At 38.0% G+C, this 23,474-nt stretch overlaps 1 protein-coding gene across 1 annotated transcript in view; it reads left to right on the top strand.

The window, feature by feature from the left end:
* Window positions 1-841: 841 nt before the first annotated feature.
* Window positions 842-23,474, top strand: part of LOC124786728 (protein CLP1 homolog) — a 64,386-nt gene continuing 41,753 nt past the window's right edge. Inside the window, exons 1-4 of the mRNA XM_047254286.1 lie at window positions 842-1,086; window positions 5,054-5,215; window positions 6,183-6,402; window positions 18,174-18,344. Coding sequence (XP_047110242.1) covers window positions 994-1,086; window positions 5,054-5,215; window positions 6,183-6,402; window positions 18,174-18,344 — 646 coding nt within the window. The 5' untranslated portion in view covers window positions 842-993. The remainder of the gene's footprint in view (window positions 1,087-5,053; window positions 5,216-6,182; window positions 6,403-18,173; window positions 18,345-23,474) is intronic.

Here is a 23,474-nt window from a genome sequence, read left to right as displayed (position 1 = left end):
ATATCTTTTAAATGCAAAGATGCTCAAGCGTTTTTTTTATTTCGGATCTGTGGAAGGCAAATTAGCGATCTGTTCTTATTTTGTAAACATTTATTGTGTATTCTTGTTTTCTGACATATTCCACATCCCACAGGATCTCCTCACTGTGGATGAATAGGCACGTAAAGCACATCTAATCTAATATAATCCAAAGTAACAAATGTTCCGAGACGACTTGGATATATTTTCCATTGAATGGTCTTCCGTAAGTGAGATCAGATATTTGAAAACGAAAATATTTAGGTGTTACAATAACAGAACTGGGCTGACTCCTGTACTGTGTATAAATAAGGACATACATTTCCATTAAATAATCTTTTATTAAGTGAAAAATGTAAAGTCTGTTGAAAAGTACGTTATTTGCCATTCAAGGAAAAATGGTGGATAAGGTAGACAAGCTCTGTGTATTCCATTACATACCGATAAAAATGTTGCTTCTCTTCTCAGCAATTTACTATATTACACTGATTAAGAATAAGTGTTATGAAGTTTGCTTTGGCCATTAATAAACTTTATCGTTCTTAGCTGCTCAATACTGATGCCATACTCTCATCGTTTCGCACTGGGCTTAACGAATAGATGTCGTGTTGACGATTCATCTAGCGTGAATCCTTCACCATTTAACGGCGACGTGAAGTGTTAGTCAGTTCAATTCCGTTGACATCTACTGTGACTCGGCCTGAAATTTCCATTTCGAGTCGACGGAATGCGAGTATGAACCATAGAGTAAATATTTACTCAATGGTGTGAACAGATGACTGTCTTTCGCGCTGGTTCAAGACCACAAGTATCTTTGGTTGTGTCACAGCTTGTTTGTACTTTGGAGTTTATGTTTTAAGTTCTCCAATCAAGTGTGTACAAGCAAAAGTTAACATTTCTGTGATTTACTGATGTGTTGCATGATACTCTTCTGAACGTAGTTAATATTTGATCGGACGCCGGAAAAAAATAGAAATGAGTGAGGTACCAACACAAGAATTTAAGTTAGACCCAGACTGCGAACTGAGATTCGAGGTCGAAAGCAAGAACGAGAAAGTGAACTTGGAGGTAGGTTTTGTGTTTTGTATGGTTTATTATTCCGTTATAGACTGTACTAAGGTTATTAGTTTTTGTTACTGTCACTTTTCATCTTGAATCAGTTTCTATATTTTCTTCAATTGATGCTTTGATAGTGCAGCAGAAACCTAATAATACAGTCATAGTCTTGAACACTTACGTTTTACCTGCAGCAACATTACTCATTATTTCATTGTGTATTTACAAATGGTCACCGGAAGTACTTGTAGTTCCTCTATATTATGTGCTGCAGAAGTCCTGGATTAAATTTCCTTTAACACTTTGTGACTACGAATAGAGTAGCAGATACAATGAACTGCAGGTCTCCCAACAGGTTTCAGTTGGAAAACATTATGAATCAGTTAGCCACAACATTTAGGTAAAGTTTTTTTACTTCTCGAAATTGAAATCGGCTACAAGAAATCTGGACCTATACATAGCTACATTGCACATAAACATTCAATGTAACAGTTGCCGGTTGGGTAATTTGGGAATACAGGAAGTGTGAAGGGTTAAAATTGTTGAGATATAGTAATATTTGACTGCAGTGAGCATGTTAGTAGAACAAACTTGAGCCTTGGCTGAACATTACAGATGATTCCTTATTTAGTGATAACTCAAAGGTAATGAGGTGTGATGTGTCAGAAGGATTGGGAGAAAGTGATGGCCTATACAATATTGATGGGACACACATTTTGCATCATTTTAAACGTTTGGTGCCATTCGTCAGCTTTACTCATGACCTAACCAAATTTGTTGCCTTCGTATGTTTACACTATGCAGATAATGCTGCTGCACACACAATCACTGGAAATTTTCTGTATCTAGAACTAGCTCTATTCCAACTGTGACATTTCTTTCAAGGGCTTAAGCTGACTTTCACCATTATAAAATGGTGAAGTCATATGACAGTCATTACCACCTCAGTCGCTGAAGAAAGAAGCATCAGGCACTTCATGGTTCATTTCACAGAACACTCAAACTGGTTCAGGCACAAAACTTTCTCAGAGAAAGCTGATCATAAGATCAATCCCACTGAGGAACTGATTGTTCAGAGAATATGTATATTCCTCCAGTGATGGTGTAAAAACATTTGGCAATGTTTTCCATAATGTTTCAAAATTGTGAAACAAATTTCAGTGGTGAATTTCGAAGAGTCATTTCACGTATAAGCTGGGATGGGTCCAAAATTAAAGTAGATAGCTTCTAAAACATAAAAAATATCATTTTTGGGTGTATCAAGCTAAAAAAACACTAAAAAAACATACAGTTGAAATATAGTCCTCCCCAAAGAAATGTAAAATTTGGCACCCAAAACTGTTTCATCAGATTTGCAGTTGCATATATTTTGAAAGAGAAGGGCAGACAGGAATCCTTGGCTGAATCAGTCCTTAAAATAATGATTTTTGGCTGGTTAAAAATGAGCTTTCCCAGTTGCACAATGAATGAGCTATCATTTTTGGAGTAGTACAGTAGCCACTAGATGTTTTAAAAACCTGATCAATAATATATTCCTATTCATTAAAAAAAGTTGTTTAAGTATACAAAAGCAGGCACTTGTAAGTTAAGAGTGCTTTTCGTAAAAGTCATCAAAGTTTAGCAAGGTGCCTGGGTGGTGTAAGCTATGAGAGGCTGTAAAAATGAAACTAAAGTAGATATTGTGCTGGAACTTTGTACATATCCAACCAAAACATTGTAGAATCTTCCCATAAAAATTCATTATATTCAGAAATGGTTGAGCTGGAAACTGTGGTCCTCTTTACTATGGCTAAAACGATTGCCATCCCATTTCCTTTTAGATGGATTGCTCATTTTGGAGTGCCTGTCTGACCAAGACAGGTTGCTCAAGTCAGGAATATTCAAATCACTTTGTTTTGTTAAGCATGCAGCTTATTCAACCACAGATTTCTGTCTATCAGAAAAGCCTTAATTGAATGTTTATAATGCCATTCAACTCTGTGTCCAGTGCCACAAATTATCCATTCTACTCCTGGGTCTACATGCTACTATCAAGGAAAAGCTTAATGCTACAGGGGCAGAACTGGTCAGTGGCTGACCAATTCAGTCAGCTGGTGAATTACACTCATCTAAGCCTAATGCTTCATTCAACAGTTATATTCACACACTTGCCGGTTTCAGTCAATCCGCCTCAAGATAATATCATACTAGTGACCTTTTCATATTTGTGTACTTTGCACGTGTGAATAGATCTGCCAGACAAGACACAGGGTACAAGCCTTTGCATCCACTGCATGCTGTACAACATACATTTCTTGGTCAAAAAGACATTTAAAGTTGGTCTCACAAGGAGAGGTCCCTAGTGTTGCAATCGACTTTTTGCAACCATCCATATGGTGGTGTAGGTTAAGAACCCAGGTATCTCACCCTGAACTCATTCATTCCGGTGGGCTCTTGTGTATGAATAAAAGCCAAAAAACAATTTAGCCTGTTTCTGTATAGAGTAAATTAACACCAGCCTTTGGACTGCTGCCATAGCATAATGGGCAGTGTGCCAACTGGAAAACTGAAAGTGCTAGGTACGAATCCTGTCATATTCTTATAACTTTTATTTTATTTTTCTTCAGTTATCTGCTTCAAATGGAATGTTTTTAAATTTTCTAATCTGTTGCCAAGTCGTTTTAACGATTGTATAAATTTCTTATTTGGTCTCATATTGTCTTCCTGTCTTTCTTTTTTCATTTGGAATCTTTGACCATGTGGTTGTAATTCTTTTTATTTATTTATTGTGATATTTAATCATTTAAAAATACTGATAAAGCAACTAAAAAAGAATAGTTATCAGTATTCATATTGATTGTGCAACAGTCACAAAAATTTATTTTTCATTGAGAGATGTACAGTTTTTTTATATGGTAATCATCGCACAGTCATTTGAAAAACAGATTGTTCTCGCACAATGGACAAACTATAAAAGCTGTCTTTCTACATTCACATAGGTTCTTCATCAAATTCCTCTATTCTTTCATGATGACATTTGCCGGTTGATGAATTTGCGTTGCTGAACATTTTAAATGCTGCACACTCATAAAACAAATGCAAAAGGGAAATGCAAAAAAGAAGCAAAAAATAACTGATATGTGATTGGTAACTGCAAATCCATCAATGATTTTGAGCCCAATGGGAGAAAGAGAACAAACGAGGAACTTAATACAATGATAGAAATGATTTAGCAAAGGATTAGAAAATTTGAGGCAAATAACTGAATGAAAATAGAATTTAAAAATAAAAGAGAAATTATAGGAATGTGACAAGATTCGTAACTGCAATCTTCTGTTTTCCAGTTTGTTACGTTGCCCATTACACTACGGCAGTAGTCGAAAGTGTGGTATTAATTTAATGCTCTATAGAAACAGGCTGTTTTTTTCCTCATAAACAAGGGCTCACCTGGGTGTATGGCTTCAGGATGTGATACTTGGATCCTTAACCTACACCACCGTACATGTAGTTGCAAAAAGTTGATTTGCACCACTGGGGACCTCTCCTTGCCATTGATCTCCCCAACTGTGATTTCTATTGATCGCCTTAGACTGCCATTTTGCACATCAAATACTGACACTGAGGATACTGGACATGATGCAAAGGATGGTGCTCATCTCACCTGATAATCTGATGATGGGAAGACTTAATTACCAATACCTTGCGTTACTTACCACACGATCTAGCTGTCACTTCTGCTTCAATAGAAGGTAGTGTTTGGACATGGGACCAGAGCGGTGGGGATTGCTGCTCTTAATGATGAAGAATGGCAAAACCACTACTTTACTATGGGCTGCTGTTGAATTTGTACCTCAGGATGCTCTTTGTTCTTACAGGACATTAAGTTATTAATTGGCTGTGTTTCTTTGTTAGCTTAACAATGGTCATGGTCTCTTCAGTATTCTTTTAAAATCTTATGTCAAAGTATTTCAATTAAAACACAATTAATTTATGTTCACAGCTGAAAAATGGTGTTGCCGAAATTTTTGGTACTGAACTTGTAAAGGGAAAGGCGTATACTTTCACCACTGGAGCAAAAGTAGCTGTCTTTACTTGGAAAGGGTGTGTTGTGGAGCTGAGAGGCAAAGTTGATGTGAGCTACATTGCAAAGGAAACTCCTGTCGTAAGTTATTTGTAAAAAATAATTAGTGTATGTTTGATAATAAAAGTCATTTAGTCGGCTTTTATATATAATCTGTTCACATGAAATAACCCTGTAATAATCCAAAGCCAGCTTTGTAGTATATGTCTGCAGTAAATTTTGCCAGAACCAAATTTATGTCCTTTGCAAGATCTGGGGTGTGTTCACGGCATTGGAGGAAGCGGCCTCAAATTCTTTTCTCTGTAGCCTAATCCTACATTCAAGTAATCGATAGTTTACATGTTCACCTTATTTTTGTGCAAAAGTCAAATTCTTACGTTCCATTAAGGGTGCCTGCCAGAAATTTTCGGAGGAAACTGTGTAAAGAATCAAGGTATTTCAGGCAGATTTGGTGCAGTTACAGTTTATGGGATTAAAAAAAAAAAAAAATAGAAGGCAAGTTAATTTCAAAATATTTTGATAACTACATAGGTCGTGCTACTTCCGGATCATGTAATACTAACAAAGCCATGGTCATGTTGTTACTGGGTGCCAACATGTGGAAAGTAGTACTGTTTGCATTTTAAACACATTACATGTTGTAAATATTTCTTAGTCTAATTATTACATTATGAAAAGGATAGATTGCTACTCACTGCTTATTAGAGATGTTGAGTCGTAGACAGGCACAACAAAAAGACTACTAAACATGTAAGCTTTCAGCCAGAAGGCCTTCTTATGGTGTGTGTGTGTGTGTGTGTGTGTGTGTGTGTGTGTGTGTGTGTGTGTGTGTGTTTAGTAGTCTTTTTGTTGTGCCTGTCTGCAACTCAACATCTCTGCTACGCTTACACAGCTCGCACACATATGACCAGTGTGTCTGGCTGCTGAGGCCAGTCTGGCTATATGGTGAGTTGCGATCTGTCCTTTTCATAATACTGTCATTATTCCATCCTAGATTTTTCCATCGTTTGATTCTGTCTAATTATTCTGTTTTTTTCTCTCTGTTTAGATAATGTATCTAAATGCCCATGCGTGCCTAGAAAAACTGAGAGAAAAAGCAGCAGAAGAGAATACCCGAGGACCCATCACTATGATAGTTGGACCTACTGATGTTGGAAAGTCAACACTTTGTCGTTTGCTTCTTAATTATGCTGTTCGAATGGGCAGGAGGCCTGTATTTGTGGATCTTGACATTGGCCAGGGACAGATATCTGTGCCTGGAAGTATAGGTAAAATCTGTTTGAAATGTTACTACACTTACCTCTTTACAGTTCTGGGACCTAGTTGGCAACTATAGTTTCCTTGAATTGATGTAAGGGCCAGAAATTTTTCTTGGTTGTGTCAGGATGTATTAAATTCAAGCTCATTGTTTTGCTTACAACTACAGTTTACCATGCGAGGAAACTACTTAAGCTAGACAATAGATATATACTGGGAGTAAATGGTTGGCTTTCAAGAAGAGATAAGAGGTTCGGAATACCAGAGAAAGCACTGTGGGTTTTGTAGGAAATAAGTTAAAAACGTTTGGAGCATTATTCTGCGATTATTGTGAAGGTAGAAGTGAATGCAAGTGGGTTGTAAGTACAAAGCTTTGTGTGAAGCCCAGTCCATATGTAAACTGTGTAACTTGATTGGAGTTGTTTACAAAATGTATTCTAAAAAATGAAATCAGAAATCATGCTAAGAAAGCCAAAAGCTATCTTCTACATGTGTGTTTGACATAGACAGAATGCTAAACGTATGTTATTTGTTGTGTCTAGGAATCCTGCATACCCGGTTTGCTAGATAATCAATCAGACAACTCATATTAATGTCTTTTATTATAACTAGACAATTACAAATACTTAACTTTGATGTTACACAGTTGTGTCACAAGCAAAGGGCAACATACAAAATAATCAGTCTTTGCAGTGACTGCATATCTCTGAATGAGCTACGCAGAGATTCTAATGAAGAGGCTATGATGTGTCTGCTAACGAAGTGCCTAGCATTGAAGCTGCTATTGAAGTAGGCAGTCACTAGTCGGGGTGCGGCACTTATGTCCTCTTCACCTGCTGTCTGGAGAGAGGCAGGTTAGTGTAGGATTGGCTGGCCTCTTCTCACAGCTCTCTTCTCCCTCGTTCTCGACTGGCGTGCCGGTGCTGACTTTATGCTGTTACATTCCTCCCCCTTCCCAAAGCGACAGACTGTTGTTGTATATGGTGTATATGGAGCATGGCAACGGGGGGGGGGGGGGGGAGGCAGGAGCATGGATGCTCTGACGGACCGGAAGCTGTGGTTGCATGGGACGTCAGACCTCAGGTCGTGCCTGCTGCGGTGTGGGCAGGTCCAGCTCTATCAGTAGGACCAGAGGAGGCGCAGGCTCCGTCTCAACAGGGTCGTCCCGCAGTGTCATGATGACACCATCTGGCGGCTGCTGTGGCAGCTCTGTTCTCGGGTTCGTGAATCTGGGGGAAGAGATGCAGAAGGATCACTGTGCAGGTGGCAGTGGCAAATTTGATTGTGGTGTTGGCACTGCAATCCATTTGGGCCTGAAATGAGAAACATGAATGCGCCCAGTTGATGAAGGATCTTGCCTCACACCCACCGTCTGCTGCCCACTAGAAACCCTGAAAAACACAACATCATGCAGCATGAAGCGATACTTGTGGCCTTCCATCGGCACTGGAGCTGGTGGAGCTGTATCCGATGATGGCGGCCATGAAGCAATACCACTTGCGATGGTCCATCTCATGATTGCAAACAACAGAAGGCAAGAAACAGTTGCAATGCTTGATGCATGGTGTGTGCAGTGTGAAGTTTGACCATCTGTTGCTTGAAGATTCTGACAAAACGTTCCGCTTTGCCGTTTGACTGTGGATGGAACGATACACTAGTTAGATGCTGTATGCCATTGCGTTCACAGAATGTTTCAAATTCATTTGGTATGAACTGTGGGCCGTTGTCCGACACTATGACTTCAGGAAACCTTAGAGGCAAAAATTAGATGACAACGCCTGAGCTGTGCTACATGATGATGTCGTGTTCATTGGCACAGCAAAAGGAAATTTGCTATAGGAATCTACCACAATCAACCAATGAATGCTCCAAAAAGATCCCACAAAGTGTATGTGCACATGTTCCTATGGTGATTGCGACTTAGACAGAGTAGAGAATTTTTGTGACAGAGCCAACCGATTTTCCACATATGCATGACACTGTGACATCTGTTCTATTTCGGTGTCTGTATCCTGCCAAGTACAGTGGCAGTGCACTAACTGTTTCGTACAAACAATCCACCAGTGTCCTTGGTGAAGTATCTGTAACACTTCTTTTTGCAAAGCTTTGGGTATCAACACACATGGCTGTCCTCTGTCATTTTGAACAGGGGTCACATCTTTTTGTACAGCGAGGCTATGTGGACATGCAAAGTCTCAGCACTCTACTGGGTTTGTTATGCTGTGCAATGAGTGAAGCCAATATGTGCAAATGTATTTTAGGAGAATGTTCAAATCTGAACCAGCTTCTGTGGCCTGTAAAATCGTCCTGTAGTTCAGAAGAAAGTATTGAAGCAATTTAGATTACTGAGCATCGATGTGACAACAAGATGCAGCAGAAGCATCAAAGTCTGTATCAAGGCCAATCGGAAGATGTGAAAGTGTGTCCGCGTTACCTTGTTGAGCTGTTGGATGATGCTCAATCTCATACTGGTATTGAGACAACAACAAAGCCCATCTTTGCAATTTTTAGGCAGTTTGTACAGGAACTGGCTTCATCGGATGAAACGAGGACTACAATGGCTGGTGATTCGTTACTAAGTAGAACGTTCTGCTATACAAACAGTGGTGGAATTTCGTGACACCTCACATGATAGCCATTGTCTCTCTAAGTTTTTGAAAAGCTTCTTGGCACTCATCTGTCCAAACAAAGGGGATGTTCCTGCAATGCAAGTGATGCATAAGACTGACTGCAATTCTGTGACATTGCAAGGAACTGGCAGATCACATGTGGCTAACAAATGTGACTGAAGAGGAGGTACACCTTGACTGTTTATGACATGACCAAGATACTGCAACCCAGGTTTAAAAAAATCACACGTGTCCAGTATACGCTTTAGTCCTGCATAAGATAAAACACGAAACAAAACACGCAAATTTGCAATGTGTTCTTCAGGTGTACGACCTCCTACGACAATATCATCCAAATAATTTGAACACTTTGGTACTTGAGCAGTCAGCTGATCCAAATACTGTTGGAAAATGGCAGGTGCGGAAGAATTGCCAAAAGGCAAACGCTAATATTTAAACAACCTCAAATGAGTGTTCACAACACAATTGGTTTGAGATTTGCCATCTAGTGGTATTTGAAGATATGCATCATGCAAATCAATTTTTGAAAAGTAGCGACCAGCATCTAATCTTTTCATGAGATCCTCTGGGTGTGTCAATGGATAAGTATCAATCACAGTTCGTGGGTTGACTGTAGACTTTAAGTCAACACAGAGGCAAACGCGGCCTGAAGGTTAGGGGAACAAAACCAGTGGACTTGCCCATTGACTAACTTGTATGGGTACAATAACTCCACTATCTTGCAATTCTGTAAATTCAGCAGCCACATTGTCTCGTAATGCTATGGGATCAGTTCTGGCCCGGCAAAATTTTGACTGAGCATACTCTTTCATAGTAATATGTGCAGAAAAATTTTAGCTTTGCCTAAACCTTCAGAAGAGAGTTCAGGGAATTCTTTCAGCAAGCAAGCTACACTGTCATTGGCATTGAATACAGTCACTGATAACACATTGTCCTGAATGTGAAAGCCAAAGAAATCAAATGAATCAAGGCCAAATATGTTCTCACAATTGCGTAATTGTCCATTACAAGCCGTGAGGTGTGTGCTAGTTTTAGATGGGTGGGGATCCTAACAGTTTGTGTGTTACGATTCAGCAATGTAACAGAGGCACCCATGTCCAGCTGAAATTTCACACGTTTTCCATTAAGATCCAAATGAACAAAACATATGTTGGACTGGCACAGCACTGAAGAAACTGTTTGCTTGCTAGTTTTACTAATACCTGCTGCAGGCTTTGAATACACTGCATGTATTATATGGGACTTGTGACTAGATTTTTGTGAGTGGGCAGAAGTCTTATGTTTGTTCCATTGCAAACATACAGATTGTATGTAACCTTTCTTGCCACAAGAGTAACACTGTGCTTGTCTGGGCAGGCAATCTCGGCATTTGTGCCATGAATAGCACCAAGGGCATGACTTATTTCTGTTCACTGATGGAGCCGCCTGTTTAGAGAACTGTTAACGTGGCAAGGCGCCTGCAAGCTGTCGCTGCCTGCTGGTCGTGAGCAAGGGACAACTCAATGCGACAAATGGTGGCTGCTCAAATTTATCGGCCACTACGGCACCTGAATCATACTGATCTAGAATTTGCGCTACATGGTGATATGATGGATCTGGCTGTTTCAGAATCCATTCTCTAAGTGTGACATCAGGTACATTGTACACGATCGCATCGCATCACACAACATAACATCTGTATATAAAGTACCACAAGCTCATTTGAGTTTGCATTTCCTCTTCATGCCCTGCAAATGTGTTATCCACTTGTGATAAGTTTGTTCTGACCTTTTCTTGCAATGAAAGAATTGGTACCTAGCTGCCACCACATTCATTTGTTGGTCATAGTAGTTAGTTAGAGAACCTTCAACCTGATCATAGGAAAGCTCACTCAGATTGGCTCTAGGGAACAGTTTCTGAATGAGGCGAAAGACTGCACTTCCTACCGTTGACAAAAAGTAATGTAGTTTCACAGTACCTGATACTTTGTGAGAAATGATGTGGGCTTCATACTGTTGCAACCACTCGAGCCATTCCTCTTCATTTTCATTAAACTGGGAGCTACAGTTGCAGCATGTTGGTTGGTAGGGCACACTGTGTTGGTCGCTTGGTTGGCCATTAACTGATGTACCATGTTTAGAAGGTGCAGTCTGCTGCGTCTGAAACTGAAACATCTGTGTTCGTTGCGTTGTATCTATTGCTTGCAGCTGGAACACCTGAGCAGGGGATGGGAGATGTGGGTTGGTCGTTTTGGAACAGGCAAATGCAATAAACGTACAATGCAAGAAATAAAAATAGGCACACAAGCAAAGAAAATTTCTGCAATGCCCACCTGAAAACACTGAATAGGAAAAAAACACTGTAAGAGACACTGTTAAAACATGTAAATACACCCCTGCAAATAAAAGACAAGGTAGAATGAAGGCACCAGCAAAACACACATGCCCACGACAAAACAACAGACACAATTGGTTGCAGCTGGCAGCTCGGGGTTCAAACTTAGCGGGTTGTCGCTATGTTATTCAGACATCTTCCTCGCCGTGTTATTCATTCACCTCATTGCCATGTTGTTGTGTCTAGGAATCCTTCATACTCAGTTCGCTTGACAAACAAACAACTTACATTAATGATTTTATTATAACTGGACAATTACAAATACTTAACTTTTATGTTACACAGATGTGTCGCAAGCAAAGGACGACATACAAAATAATCAGTCATTGCAGTGATTACTCGTCTTTAACTGAGGTATGTAGAGATTCTAATGAAGAGGCTACGATGCATCAGCTAACAATGTGGCTAACGTTGAAGCTGCTATCGAAGTGGGCTGCCACCAGTCTGGGATGGTGCTTATGTCCTCTTCACCTGGGGGGCTGCTGCTGTCACTTTTTTGTCCTGTAGAGAGGTTGGTCAGCATGCGATTGGCTTACCTCTTGTCACAGCTGTCTCTTCTCTGTCGTTCCTGACTGACATGCTGGCGCTGACTTTACACCTTAACATTATTTACGCATAATGCTATCAAACGTGTTAAGCCCCATGTTTGTCCATAAGTTGTGGGTTTCAGAGATCCATGAAAAAACCATTTCTTGCTAGCCAAGCTGTGCAGAATAAACTGTGACAGCACAACATAGAAACATGGGACATATGTGGCTTGACAGTACAGGGACTTGTAGTGTGCCTGCACCATTCTGTGTGGGCAGAGGTCTTGTGTATAATGATTCTGTTTCCATGCCATTGTGTCAGTAGTTAAATCTGATTGATGAAATGTTGAACATTCTAGGCTGAAGGACTTAGCCCGAACAGGGCCTCCACGGGTGTGGACACCTGTCAGACAGTAGAAAATGCACCTGCAAGCTGTGCTGGACATCCTGATCCACTATGTGCCATAGCACTACGTGTCAGTTTGGTGTTCTGTATTCTTGTCTCATTGAACTAGGTCTGTTAATTGGCTTGATAGGACATAAATGTTCATAAAAAATACTTATATATAGAGGAAGCATGGCTCCACAGAAAAGAAAGTGCCTAAATATACAATATAAAAGTGCTGTTCGTAGTCAAGAGTTCAGTCAAATACAAGAAATATTATGTCATTGTTTCAGCATTGTGAATCACTGTATATTATAAAAATGTATGTGTGTTCAACATTTCCTCATTAATTACTGGATCAATCTCAACCAAACTGCCACACATATCTCTTGGGTCATTCCATATCAAATCACCCAATAAAAAATAAATTTTACACACACCTCCTTAGATTTTCATGAAATTTGGCTCAAATGGTTCTAATACCATCCTGACAACACCTGCAAATTTTTTTGCTGTATCTCTTATAGTCTTTTTATAAATTTTTAAAGTTTTTATGTTTTGCGTTTTCCGAACCTTCAGAAATGGTAAATTTAATTTGTATTCAAAACTTTAAAATTGCTTATCTTAAAAACTCTTTTAGATAACATCATGAATTTTTGCAGCAAGTTTATTTATTATACATATTTGAAGATAAAAATGATACTATTAAAATATATTAATATTTTCTATGAAAAAAATATATATGTATTTTTTCTTTCTTTTTTTTTTATGGATGTTTTGTTTTATAAGAATTGCAATATCTAGAGTCTCAGACCTGATAGAATGCTCAAATTTGTTTAAATTTACTCTTAAACATATAGGCTACTTGATAAAACAAAAATAATGATGGCTTTTTAACATGTTTATTAATTATAGCAGATTACATTAGAATTATGTACAAAGATAGTGTACTTATGACACTTATGTATAACCCAACTGATTGCTTGAAACATTGAATTTTTTGAGTAATTTTGTCTTTTTAATAAACATTAATGCTGATTCAAACTGTTTTCCACTTCATCCAAGAGCTTTCAGTTCTTTTGATACGGTCTTTTTTGAAGTAATACATTCTTCCAGTGCCGCTTGATTGAGGTGCGTCTACTGCACAGACTATGTGCTCCAAAGGCACTATGCAAGAATCTTCTCTTTCAGGCCAATAAAATTATGCAGCTGGTCCTGAAGGATGTAGAAATAGAATTTCTGCATCTTCTTCATCATTGAATATTGTTTATACCAGTCCGAAGTACCAGTTACCATCATAATTTGCAGCCACATAGCTATTTATAGATGGTTCAACACGAACCCAATCAGAAGAAGAATGGAAAGAAAAGACTAAGGAGGGTTTGACACTATTTGTAGTCCTAATTTCAAGGTTGTTTGTTGGAAGTGGTTTGAAGTTATGGAAACTTCTTGCTCCAGGAATGGTTCGGGTTGCTGGAAAATGTTTTTCTAGTTTTAACCATAGCAAATCAGCTTCTTTTTTGTCAATAAAGTGAAAATGAATGTTTTCAATATTTTTTTCACAAAACTTGTACACATCGATTGCTGTCATTTGTTCTTCATCTGAAAGCTGTAGACTGGCTTTCCTTAAAATTCTTTTAATAGTTCCTCCTAGGCCATCACAAATTGACTTCCCATGATTTGTTGCAAAGAAAGGCTCTCAAGTTTTCAGTCAAATTTTTAAAACTGTTTCTATTTTTGTACTGCCCAGCACAACCATCTGTAAAGTAGTGAACTGAGTCAATGTCAGTATGATGTAATGACAGCCACTTTGTAGTTTCTTTTTGTACAAAGTTAACAAAACCAGTGTCATGTTCTTGGTCATCACTAATAAAACAGTGGTTGGAAACAAAAACATTGTTTTCCTCATTTCTTAGAAAAACTCCAACTGGGTGTAGAGTACAACCACCTCTATTCCAGTGGTAACTTTGGATCTCATTTTGTATAACAAAGGAATAATTTTCACTGAAATCCATCACAATAATTGCTGTTTTGGGTGGTGGGTCTTCTTTCAATCTTTTAAAGGCTGCTGATTGGGATTTTGCTATAAATGAGTGCGGGGTGAGCTTTTCCAATGACCTAACCAATAAAGAAATGTAGTCTTCAACACTGATAGACTGTTTGATCATTTCTGCCCTGTCTGTGTTAACCCACTGACTGATTACAATTTCTTCTTCTAAATCATAATCTTCACTTAGTTTTTCAGTTAAGTATTCAGTTAGTGCAGTATTTGCAGGACAGCTGTCGCAATGATGTAGCATGCAGTTTTGGTTTTCCGTGTTGCACACAAGCATCTTAATTAGGTCTTTATAAGATTCTTCAATTTTCACAGCATCCAGTAATAGTTTAACATTCTGGTGGATACTGCATACACATACAGTGTGTGTGCCTGCAGCACCAGCAAGGATACACCATTTAGGTCTCAAGAAACAAAATTTTGAAAATCCTACTTCTACCTCGGGATTCTCCCATTTGAAAGAATAATAGAGTTCTCTCAAGTTACACAAAATGAGTCTTTTTTGCATGTACACATTTTTTTGAACACTTACTTTGTCTTTTGTTCCAGGTAGCACTCTGGAACTTTCATCCTTTCCATAAAAATCTGTTACAAGTTTTACTGTATTTTCAGAAAGAGTTGTACATTTTTTTGGACCAGGAGTTTCCAAAATACCCTTTTCAGATTTTAGCTTTCTATCTTGTCACACCATGTACTCACTTACATTAAATTCTTTCATCACTTTATTTCGACTCCAAGAATCCAGGTCAGAATCTTGATTTTTCTAGACCTCCCAACAGATGAAATCTTCTCTTTCATAAGAGAAATCATTACATCAAAATCCTTTGCTTTCTCAACCACACTTGTATCTTCTTCATCATCAGAACTTGGTGCATCATATTTTAATGCTTTTGAAACCGCCTTTTTTGCAGTCTTTTCAATACTGCTAACCTTCCTTTTAAAATAAGACCCTTTACTTTGTTCTGACAAGCCATGAAGCTTTATCGGTGTTAAACCTAAATTATCAAGAGCAATGTTTGTTTGTATGAGGGATTCATTTCTGGATTCCAATGATTCTAATTCAACCATGACTTCATCATCTGTTTCACTTTCATTGACTTCAACTCTTAATTTTTCTTCACAAAAGTTACGGCATGTTGAGCAAAGCTTTTGTCCAGGTTTTATGCTAATATTTTTTGTCAGTAATTGTTTAGGAAGATCCAAGCCTACACTTCTCAATGATTTTTTGATGGGCTTTTTGTGTTTTTTTAGTGGGTCTACACATGTTGTTTGATACTTTTCAAAAACATTTAAAAAGTAGTAGCTCTGGTGTGAACATATATTCTTAAATTCACACAGATTAATTCCAGATCGTAAATGGATCAAATCTTTTTCTTCCTCACTCAATTCAGATACCAGTTGTAACTTTTTTGAAGGTGTATAGGTTGTTTGGAAACAGTCAGATTTTTTAAGTAACCCTACGCTACAGGTTTGAATATCTGACATACTGATTTCACTTTTGGTCTGATTACTGTTCTGGTTACTTTTATAGGATATTGGAAAAGACTCTCTGTAAACTAAGTAACAGTACTTACTGAAAGTTCGAATAAACTTAATAAAATACTATCCAAGCACTATTTAACATTGTAATAATTTTTTACTTCAAAACACAGGAGTAACAAAACAAAATCCAAGTGTACATTGTTACTCCAAGAAGACAAAAACTTATTTTTGGTGTCTAAGTCACTTGGTACTTTTTATTTTTAAAATATAATTAATATTGTTTTAAAAATTAGATAACTGTTAAACAGGTTAAAAAAGCCAACATAATTTTTTTCTTTTATCTAATAGCCTATACAATTAAGAGTGTTTTAAAACAAATTAGAGCTTTCTATCAGGTCTGAGACTCTAGATATTGCAGTTTTTGTAAAACTAAACATCCGCTAGCTTTTTTTTAAAAAAAAAAAAAAAAAAAAAAAAAATACCCTTGTAAATTTTTTTTCATTTGGAAGATTTTAATATATCTTTATGGTAATTTTTTTAACATTTAGATATAATACACAAACTTATTCCAAAATTTCATACTGATATCTTGAGTATTCTTTAATATACAAATTTTTTTAGTTGTGAGGACACGTTTAAGTTAAGATTTCCGACTGCTGAAACAATGCCAAATCTAAAAAATTTAAAAATTTATTAAAAAAAACTATAAGAGATAGAGGAAAAAAATTTTACAAGTGCTTTCAGGATGATAAAAGAAGTAATTGTAACAAGTTTCATCCAAATCTGACATGGTTGGTCAAGGCCTGGGTGACTTGACATGGAATGACCCTCTTGCTATGTGGAAAGAAGCACTGTTTGGTGTAAGAACCAATTACCTCTCTAAGGAGTGGCAGGGAAAATAAGTGTAACACGCCACATGCAAATGTACGGGCAATATTTACTCAGTATTTGTTAATGAGTGCATTTAGCAACTTGCAACAAATGATACATATGCGTAATACATAATTTCAAACCTTTACAAACTTTTGCTCACTGACTCCCTTCTGCCCTCCAAAATGGGGTGGACAGGGGGAGAGGAGGATAGAGGTGAACAGATAGAAGAGGGAGGAGGAGATAGACTAATAGGAGGTTGGAATAAATAAATACCCAGACAACACTGGATTTCTCAGTTGGTTAAAAGATAAAATGTACAGGTGTGACAGAACAGAACATAAATTACATGAAAAATAGTGAAATTACTAGTGACCACAAAATAAGGGCTGGCATGTTGCCAAATGTTGTGTCATAAGTGCAGGTAGAAGGCATTCATTAATAAGAAGAGTGCAGAATGCATATTTTACAGTCTGTCAAAACATAGCGTGAGAAGCCTTCAGATATCCGGGAAGCCATTTCTTTCTGTTGAATCTGTATTTCACTTTTTGATTCTAATGGAAGGTGTGAATGTAGAACTTAATCGCCTAAAAAGCACATTTTAAAATTACAATTTATACATGGCAAGATGTCATAATAATTAAGTGATGAATGACAACCAATTTCGTGCACCATGTTGCTCCATAATGTTTCTGCCAATAAATTAGGAATTGATATTTTGTTTTTCTCAACAGAATCGTGAATTTGAACATGGTACTGTAAGACTTACGAAACTTGTTGTACCATGTTCCTACAAGACTCCACATCACTGTACAGCAAGATTTAGCACTACTGAGCATGATGTAGCAGTGGTTAAAGCACTGCCTTCATGTTTGGGAAGAACAGATTTAAGATCACCATCCAGGTTAAGAGTTTCTGTGAATGCATTAAACTGACTGATGTGAAAGGCTGATTCCTTTGAAAAGGGCATGGCTGATTTGATTACTTCCCCTTGTCTGACCAATGCTGGTACTCCATCTGGAATTACCTTGTTCTATATTGGATACTGAACGCTAGTCCTTCTCCTGTCAACACAGCTGGTTTTGAATCCTGGTTGGGATCATTATCAAATGACCATAATTGAAGATGACCTTAATTATATAAATTATTTAGTATTAGTTGCTTCAGAACATACATAAGGAGAAATAACGCAAATCTAGTCTAAAGCATATAGCATTTCGAAAACCACATCATGTCCAGGCTACTAGCTGCATACCATTTAGTTTATATTCTCCTTTTTTAGCAAACTTATTTTGTAGATTGTAGATGCTATTAACCTTAAAGGTACTGCAACTTTCACTTTATGTACTCAAAATTTAATTAGTTTGCACTATATATGAACATTGTGAAAAATAGAGAGACCTTTAATTAAAGTAGGATAAGCGGTATTTCTTGTTATTCTACATTAAATTATTTTTAGGTGCTCTTCTTGTGGAAAGACCAGCATCAGTTGAAGAAGGTTTCTCGCAGCAGGCGCCACTGGTCTACCACTTTGGTCACTGTGGTCCAGCTGCAAATCTGACTTTATATAATATACTAGTTACAAGACTGTCTGAAGTTGTCTCTGAGAGGATGCAGGCAAATAGAAGAGGTGAGTAAATAGTACAGGGTGTGTTGAAAATAATTGCACAATATCAAGACGCAATACAATTTTTAATTGCTACACCAGGATGTTGGAATTTCTTTCAAAATATGCAGCTCAATGTAAATTTAAAAAAAAGCTTATAAAGTTCATAAATGTTCACTTTTTGCCCTCTTTGGATGCCTAGTGTGTGTTGATATGCTATGAAATTGTCCCATACATATGCAGTCATTTGGTCAGCTGCAAACATCAACTACTAAGAACAGGAGGTGATGAAACAGAGCACATCCAAGTGCCCAGTCCAGACATTCACACCAGGCAACTGCATATTAGTATGATGGGAAATTAAAAAGTAAAGGACTTTCAAGAAAAGACATATTTATTCTAATGATATAAAAGTGAAACATATATTATTTTTCAACATAACATCCCTGCTCTTCAGCACACTTCGACCTATGTTTCGCAAGTTTGATTCTGCCGGAAAAAAAGATTTTAGGTTGCACCTGTGACAAATTTCGCATTGTATCAGTGACTACTACATAGGTCGCAAACCTTCTTCCTCTGAACACTTCCTTCATTGGTCGAAACATATGTAAATCACTTGGAGCCAGGCTTGGATTGTGTAGTGGGCATTCCAACAATTCAGATCCCAACTCCTTTATTGTTTCTGCCATCCATTTGGCACTCTGGTACAGAGCCAAGTGGAGGGCCTGAATCAGAGGCTCAGATGGTTCTGTGACCGTGTAGGCTGCAGATTTCGCGACTTGCACCAAAGGGTGGTTGGCTTTCGGGTTCTGCTGAATCGGTCAGGTGTCCACTATACGCAGGAGTTGGCTACATGGGTAGCAGGGTCTGTGTGGCATGGAATGGGCAGTTTTCTAGGTTAGAGGGTCTCAGGAAAAAACAGGAAGGGCTTCAGTCACAAAGAGTGCAGGCCGAACACAGGAAGAACGTAGATACAAGAACCATTGGTAAATTGTCATAGTTTTGTTGGGAAAGTACCAGAGCTCCAAGCGCTGATGCTCAAATCGTTACAGGCACTGAAAGCTGGCTAAAGCCGGAGATAAGCTCAGCCGAAATTTTTGCAAAGAACCTAACTGTGTTCCGAAAGGATAGGCTAAACACGGTTGGCGGTGGTGTGTTTGTTGCTATTAGAAGTAGTTAATTTTGTCATGAAATTGAAGTAGATAGTTTCTGTGAGTTAGTATGGGCAGAGGTCATTGTTGGCCACCAGAGTAAAATAATGATTGGATCCTTCTACCAACCTCCCAGTTCAGATGATAGAGTTGCTGAAAGGTTCAAGGAAAACTTGAGTTTGAATTCAAACACGTACCCAACTCGTACGATTATAGTTGGTGGTGACTTCAATTTACCCTTGATATGTTGGCAAAAGTACATGTTTATTTCTGGAGGTATGCATAAAACATCATCCGAAATCATGCCAAACGCATACTCTGAAAATTATTTCGGGCAGTTAGTTTATAGTAAACAGTTGTGAAAACACACTTGTCCTCTTAGCAGCAAATAATCCTGAGTTAATAATGAGCATCAAAACTGATACAGGGATTAATGAACACAGGGTTGTCGTAGAGATTGAATATTGTAACCCCCAAATCCTCCAAAAATAAACGAAAAGTATACCTATTCAAAAAAGCAGATAAAAATTCACTTAACGCCTTCCTGAGAGACAATCTCCACTCCTTTCAAATTAGTGGTATAAATGTTGGCTTGAATTCAGAGAAATAGTATCAGCAGCAATTGAGAGATTTATATCAAATAAATTAAAAAATAACAGAGCTGATTGTCCTTGGTACACAAAACGGGTCAAAACACTGTTGCAGAATCGAAAGAAACATGCCAAATTTAAACAGACGCAAAATCCCCTAGATTGGCGATCTTTCACAGGAGCTCGAAATTTAGTGCAGACTTCAATGTGAGATGCTTATAACAGTTTCCACATAGAAACTTTGTCTTAAAACGTGGCAGAAAATCCAAAGAGATTCTGTCGTATGTGAAGTATGTTAGCGGCAAGAAACAATCAATGCCTTCTCTGCGTGATATTTGTGGAGATACTATCGAAGACAATGCTGCCAAAGCAGAATTACTAAACACAGCCTTCCAAAATGCCTTCACAAAAGAAGACGAAGTAAATATTCCAGGATTGTAATCAAGAACAGCTGCCAACGTGAGTAACGTAGAAGCAGATATTCTCGAAGTAGTGAAGTAACTTAAACCGCTCAATAAAAACAAGTATTCTGATCCAGACTGTATACCTATTAGGTTCCTTTCAGAGTATGCTGATGCGTTAGCTCCATACTTAACAGTCCTATACAACCATTTGCTTGACGAAATATCCATACTCAAAGACTGGAAATTTGCACAGGTCACACCAATATTAAAGAACGGTAGTACGAGCAATCCACTACATTACAAGCCCATATCATTAACATCCATATTCAGCAGGATTTTGGAACATATATTGTGTTCTAACATTATGAATTACCTCAAAGAGAACGGTCTGTTGACGCACAGTCAACAAGGGTTTAGAAAACATCGTTCTTGTGAAATACAACTAGCTCTTTACTCACATGAAGTGTAGAGTGCTATTGACAATGCATTTCAGATTGATTCCATATTTCTGGATTTCTGGGAGGTTTTTAACACTGTACCACACAAGTGGTTTGTAGTGAAATTGTGTGCTTATGGAATATCGTGTCAGTTATGTGACTGAATTTGTGATGTCCTGTCAGATAGGTCACAGTTCGTAGTAGTTGACAGAAAGTCATAAAGTAAAACAGAAGTGATTTCTGGCATTCGCCAAGGTAGTGTTATAGGCCTTTTGCTGCTCTTTATCCATATAAATGATTTGGGAGACAATCTGAGCAGCCATCTTAGGTTGTTCACAGATGCCACTGTCATTTATCGACTAAGTCATCAGAAGATCAAAACAAATTGCAAAATGATTTAGAAAAGATATATAAATGGTGCAAAAATTGGCAGTTGACCCTAAATAATGAAAAGTGTGAGGTCGTCCACATGAGTGCTAAAAGGAATTCGTTAAACTTTGGTTCCATGATAAATCCATCAAATCCAAAGGCCGTAAATTCAGCTAAATGCCTAGGAATTACAATTACAAACAACTTAAACTGGAAGGAATACAAAGAAAATGTTGAGGGGAAGGCTAACCAAAGACTGTGTTTTATTGGCAGGACACTTAGAAAATGTAACAGATCTATTAAGGAGACTGCCTACACTACACTTTTCCATCCTCTTTTAGAATACTGCTGCGCGATGTGGGATCCTTACCAGATAGGACTGACAGAGTACATCGAAAAAGTACAAAGAAGGGCAGCACATTTTGTAGTATTGGGAGAGAGCGTCACTGAAATGATACAGGATTTGGGCTTGATATCAGTAAAAGAAAGGCATTTTTCATTGCGACGGAATCTTCTCACAAAATTCCAATCACCAACTTTCTCCTTTGAATGCGAAAATATTTTGTAGGCACTGACCTACATAGGGAGGAACGATCACCACTATAAAATAAGGGAAATCAGAGCTCGTACAGAAAGATACAGGTGTTTGTTTTTTCCGTGCACTATACGAGATTGGAATAATGGAGAATAATACAGAGATGAACCCTCTGCAAGGCACTTAATGTGATTTGCAGAGTATCCATGTATATGTAGAATGTGACTGAGTGTTATCTTGCTGCAGGATGACACCTTTTCACAGTTTTCCATGTTTGGATCTGATTGCAGGCTTCAGTTTGATTCAGAAAACACCACAATAGTTCTCAATATTCCCCATCTCACCTCTTGGAGTGTAATGAACACCCACATTTTGTCTACAGTAACAGTTTGCTGTAAAAATCCATGTCCCCTGGTGGTAATTGGCCAAATGTCTACAAGAGATGTCCATCCTTTGCATCTTATGCTGCACTGACAATAGTTTCGGTATGCACCTTGCACACACTGTCTGAAAATTTGGCCTGTCGTATAAGATGGACTACATTGAACCATGACTGATATGTAAAGTATTGGCGATTTCTTCCACGGTGATTTGTCTGCTTTCCATCACCATAGCCTCAACTATTTCCAAATAGTCCTCAGTTGTTGACGTTGATGGTCTGCATGATTTTTCCTTGTCACAGAGATAAGTTCTTCGCTGTTTGAAGTGCTTTATCCATTCGTAGATATTGCTTTGTAATAAATAACTGTCATCATACTACACTGTCACTTGACAAATAATTTATGCAGATTTAAAGTATTTCCTTCTTGGTGTAGATCGACACTGGAGCTGCCATGTTTCTTGCTGTGCTACTAAATGATGACTAATGTGGGAATAAGAGTGACACATTGTATTGAATTGCTGCAGATGACAGTACTTCAGCCCCTAGCAGTGTTACCAAGCCCTAGGACAAGAAATTGCAAAAGTCCCTTTACTTTTTGACTTCTTCTCGTATTATTAAGGTAACAATCGTGATGGATCCCTTCATAAGGAACAAATAGGAATTGGGCTGCTAACCAACCCACAGTGTGTACTGCATGGTGACTAAGTTTGCTCTTATTTGGACTGAATGTATTACTGGTGCCCCAAAGAATAACACATTACTTAACGACTCTGGAGACTCATGGGCTCTTTTGGTACGTGATCAGCATGCAGACAGGTTGTGTTGATCCATTGCTCTGAGGTTCTAAAGGGAACTCGGATCTAATCTGAGACTTACCAAACTCTAAGGGGCTCGACGGACTGGATAGAGTTGTTGGATATGCTACTAACACGTGATTTCTGAGGACTTTGGCACTCCGGCCAGGATGAAAGAATATTCTGGTTAGTGAAATGATAGGGCTCAAGAAATGGTTTCATGCCACATTACATGCCTAGGTACTTCTGCATCTGTACCTTTCTGTGAGAATTTTGACTAAATGTACTATAACAAAAATCGTAAAAACCAACTCCTTCCACTATATTCTGTTTGAAAACAATAAATTGCTGAACTCTGGGATACAAAGATAGATTAGTGGAGTTGAATTAAATAAGATGAAATGAGATAAATAGGGTTGGAAAAAGTGCAATGAACATATGGATGGCCAGATAGAAATGTCATGGATGTAAAATGGCAAACATTAAGAGAAA

This window comes from Schistocerca piceifrons, chromosome 1 (assembly GCF_021461385.2).
Source record: "Schistocerca piceifrons isolate TAMUIC-IGC-003096 chromosome 1, iqSchPice1.1, whole genome shotgun sequence".
NCBI lineage: Eukaryota > Metazoa > Arthropoda > Insecta > Orthoptera > Acrididae > Schistocerca > Schistocerca piceifrons.
This window is presented reverse-complemented; position numbering and strand designations above follow the sequence as displayed.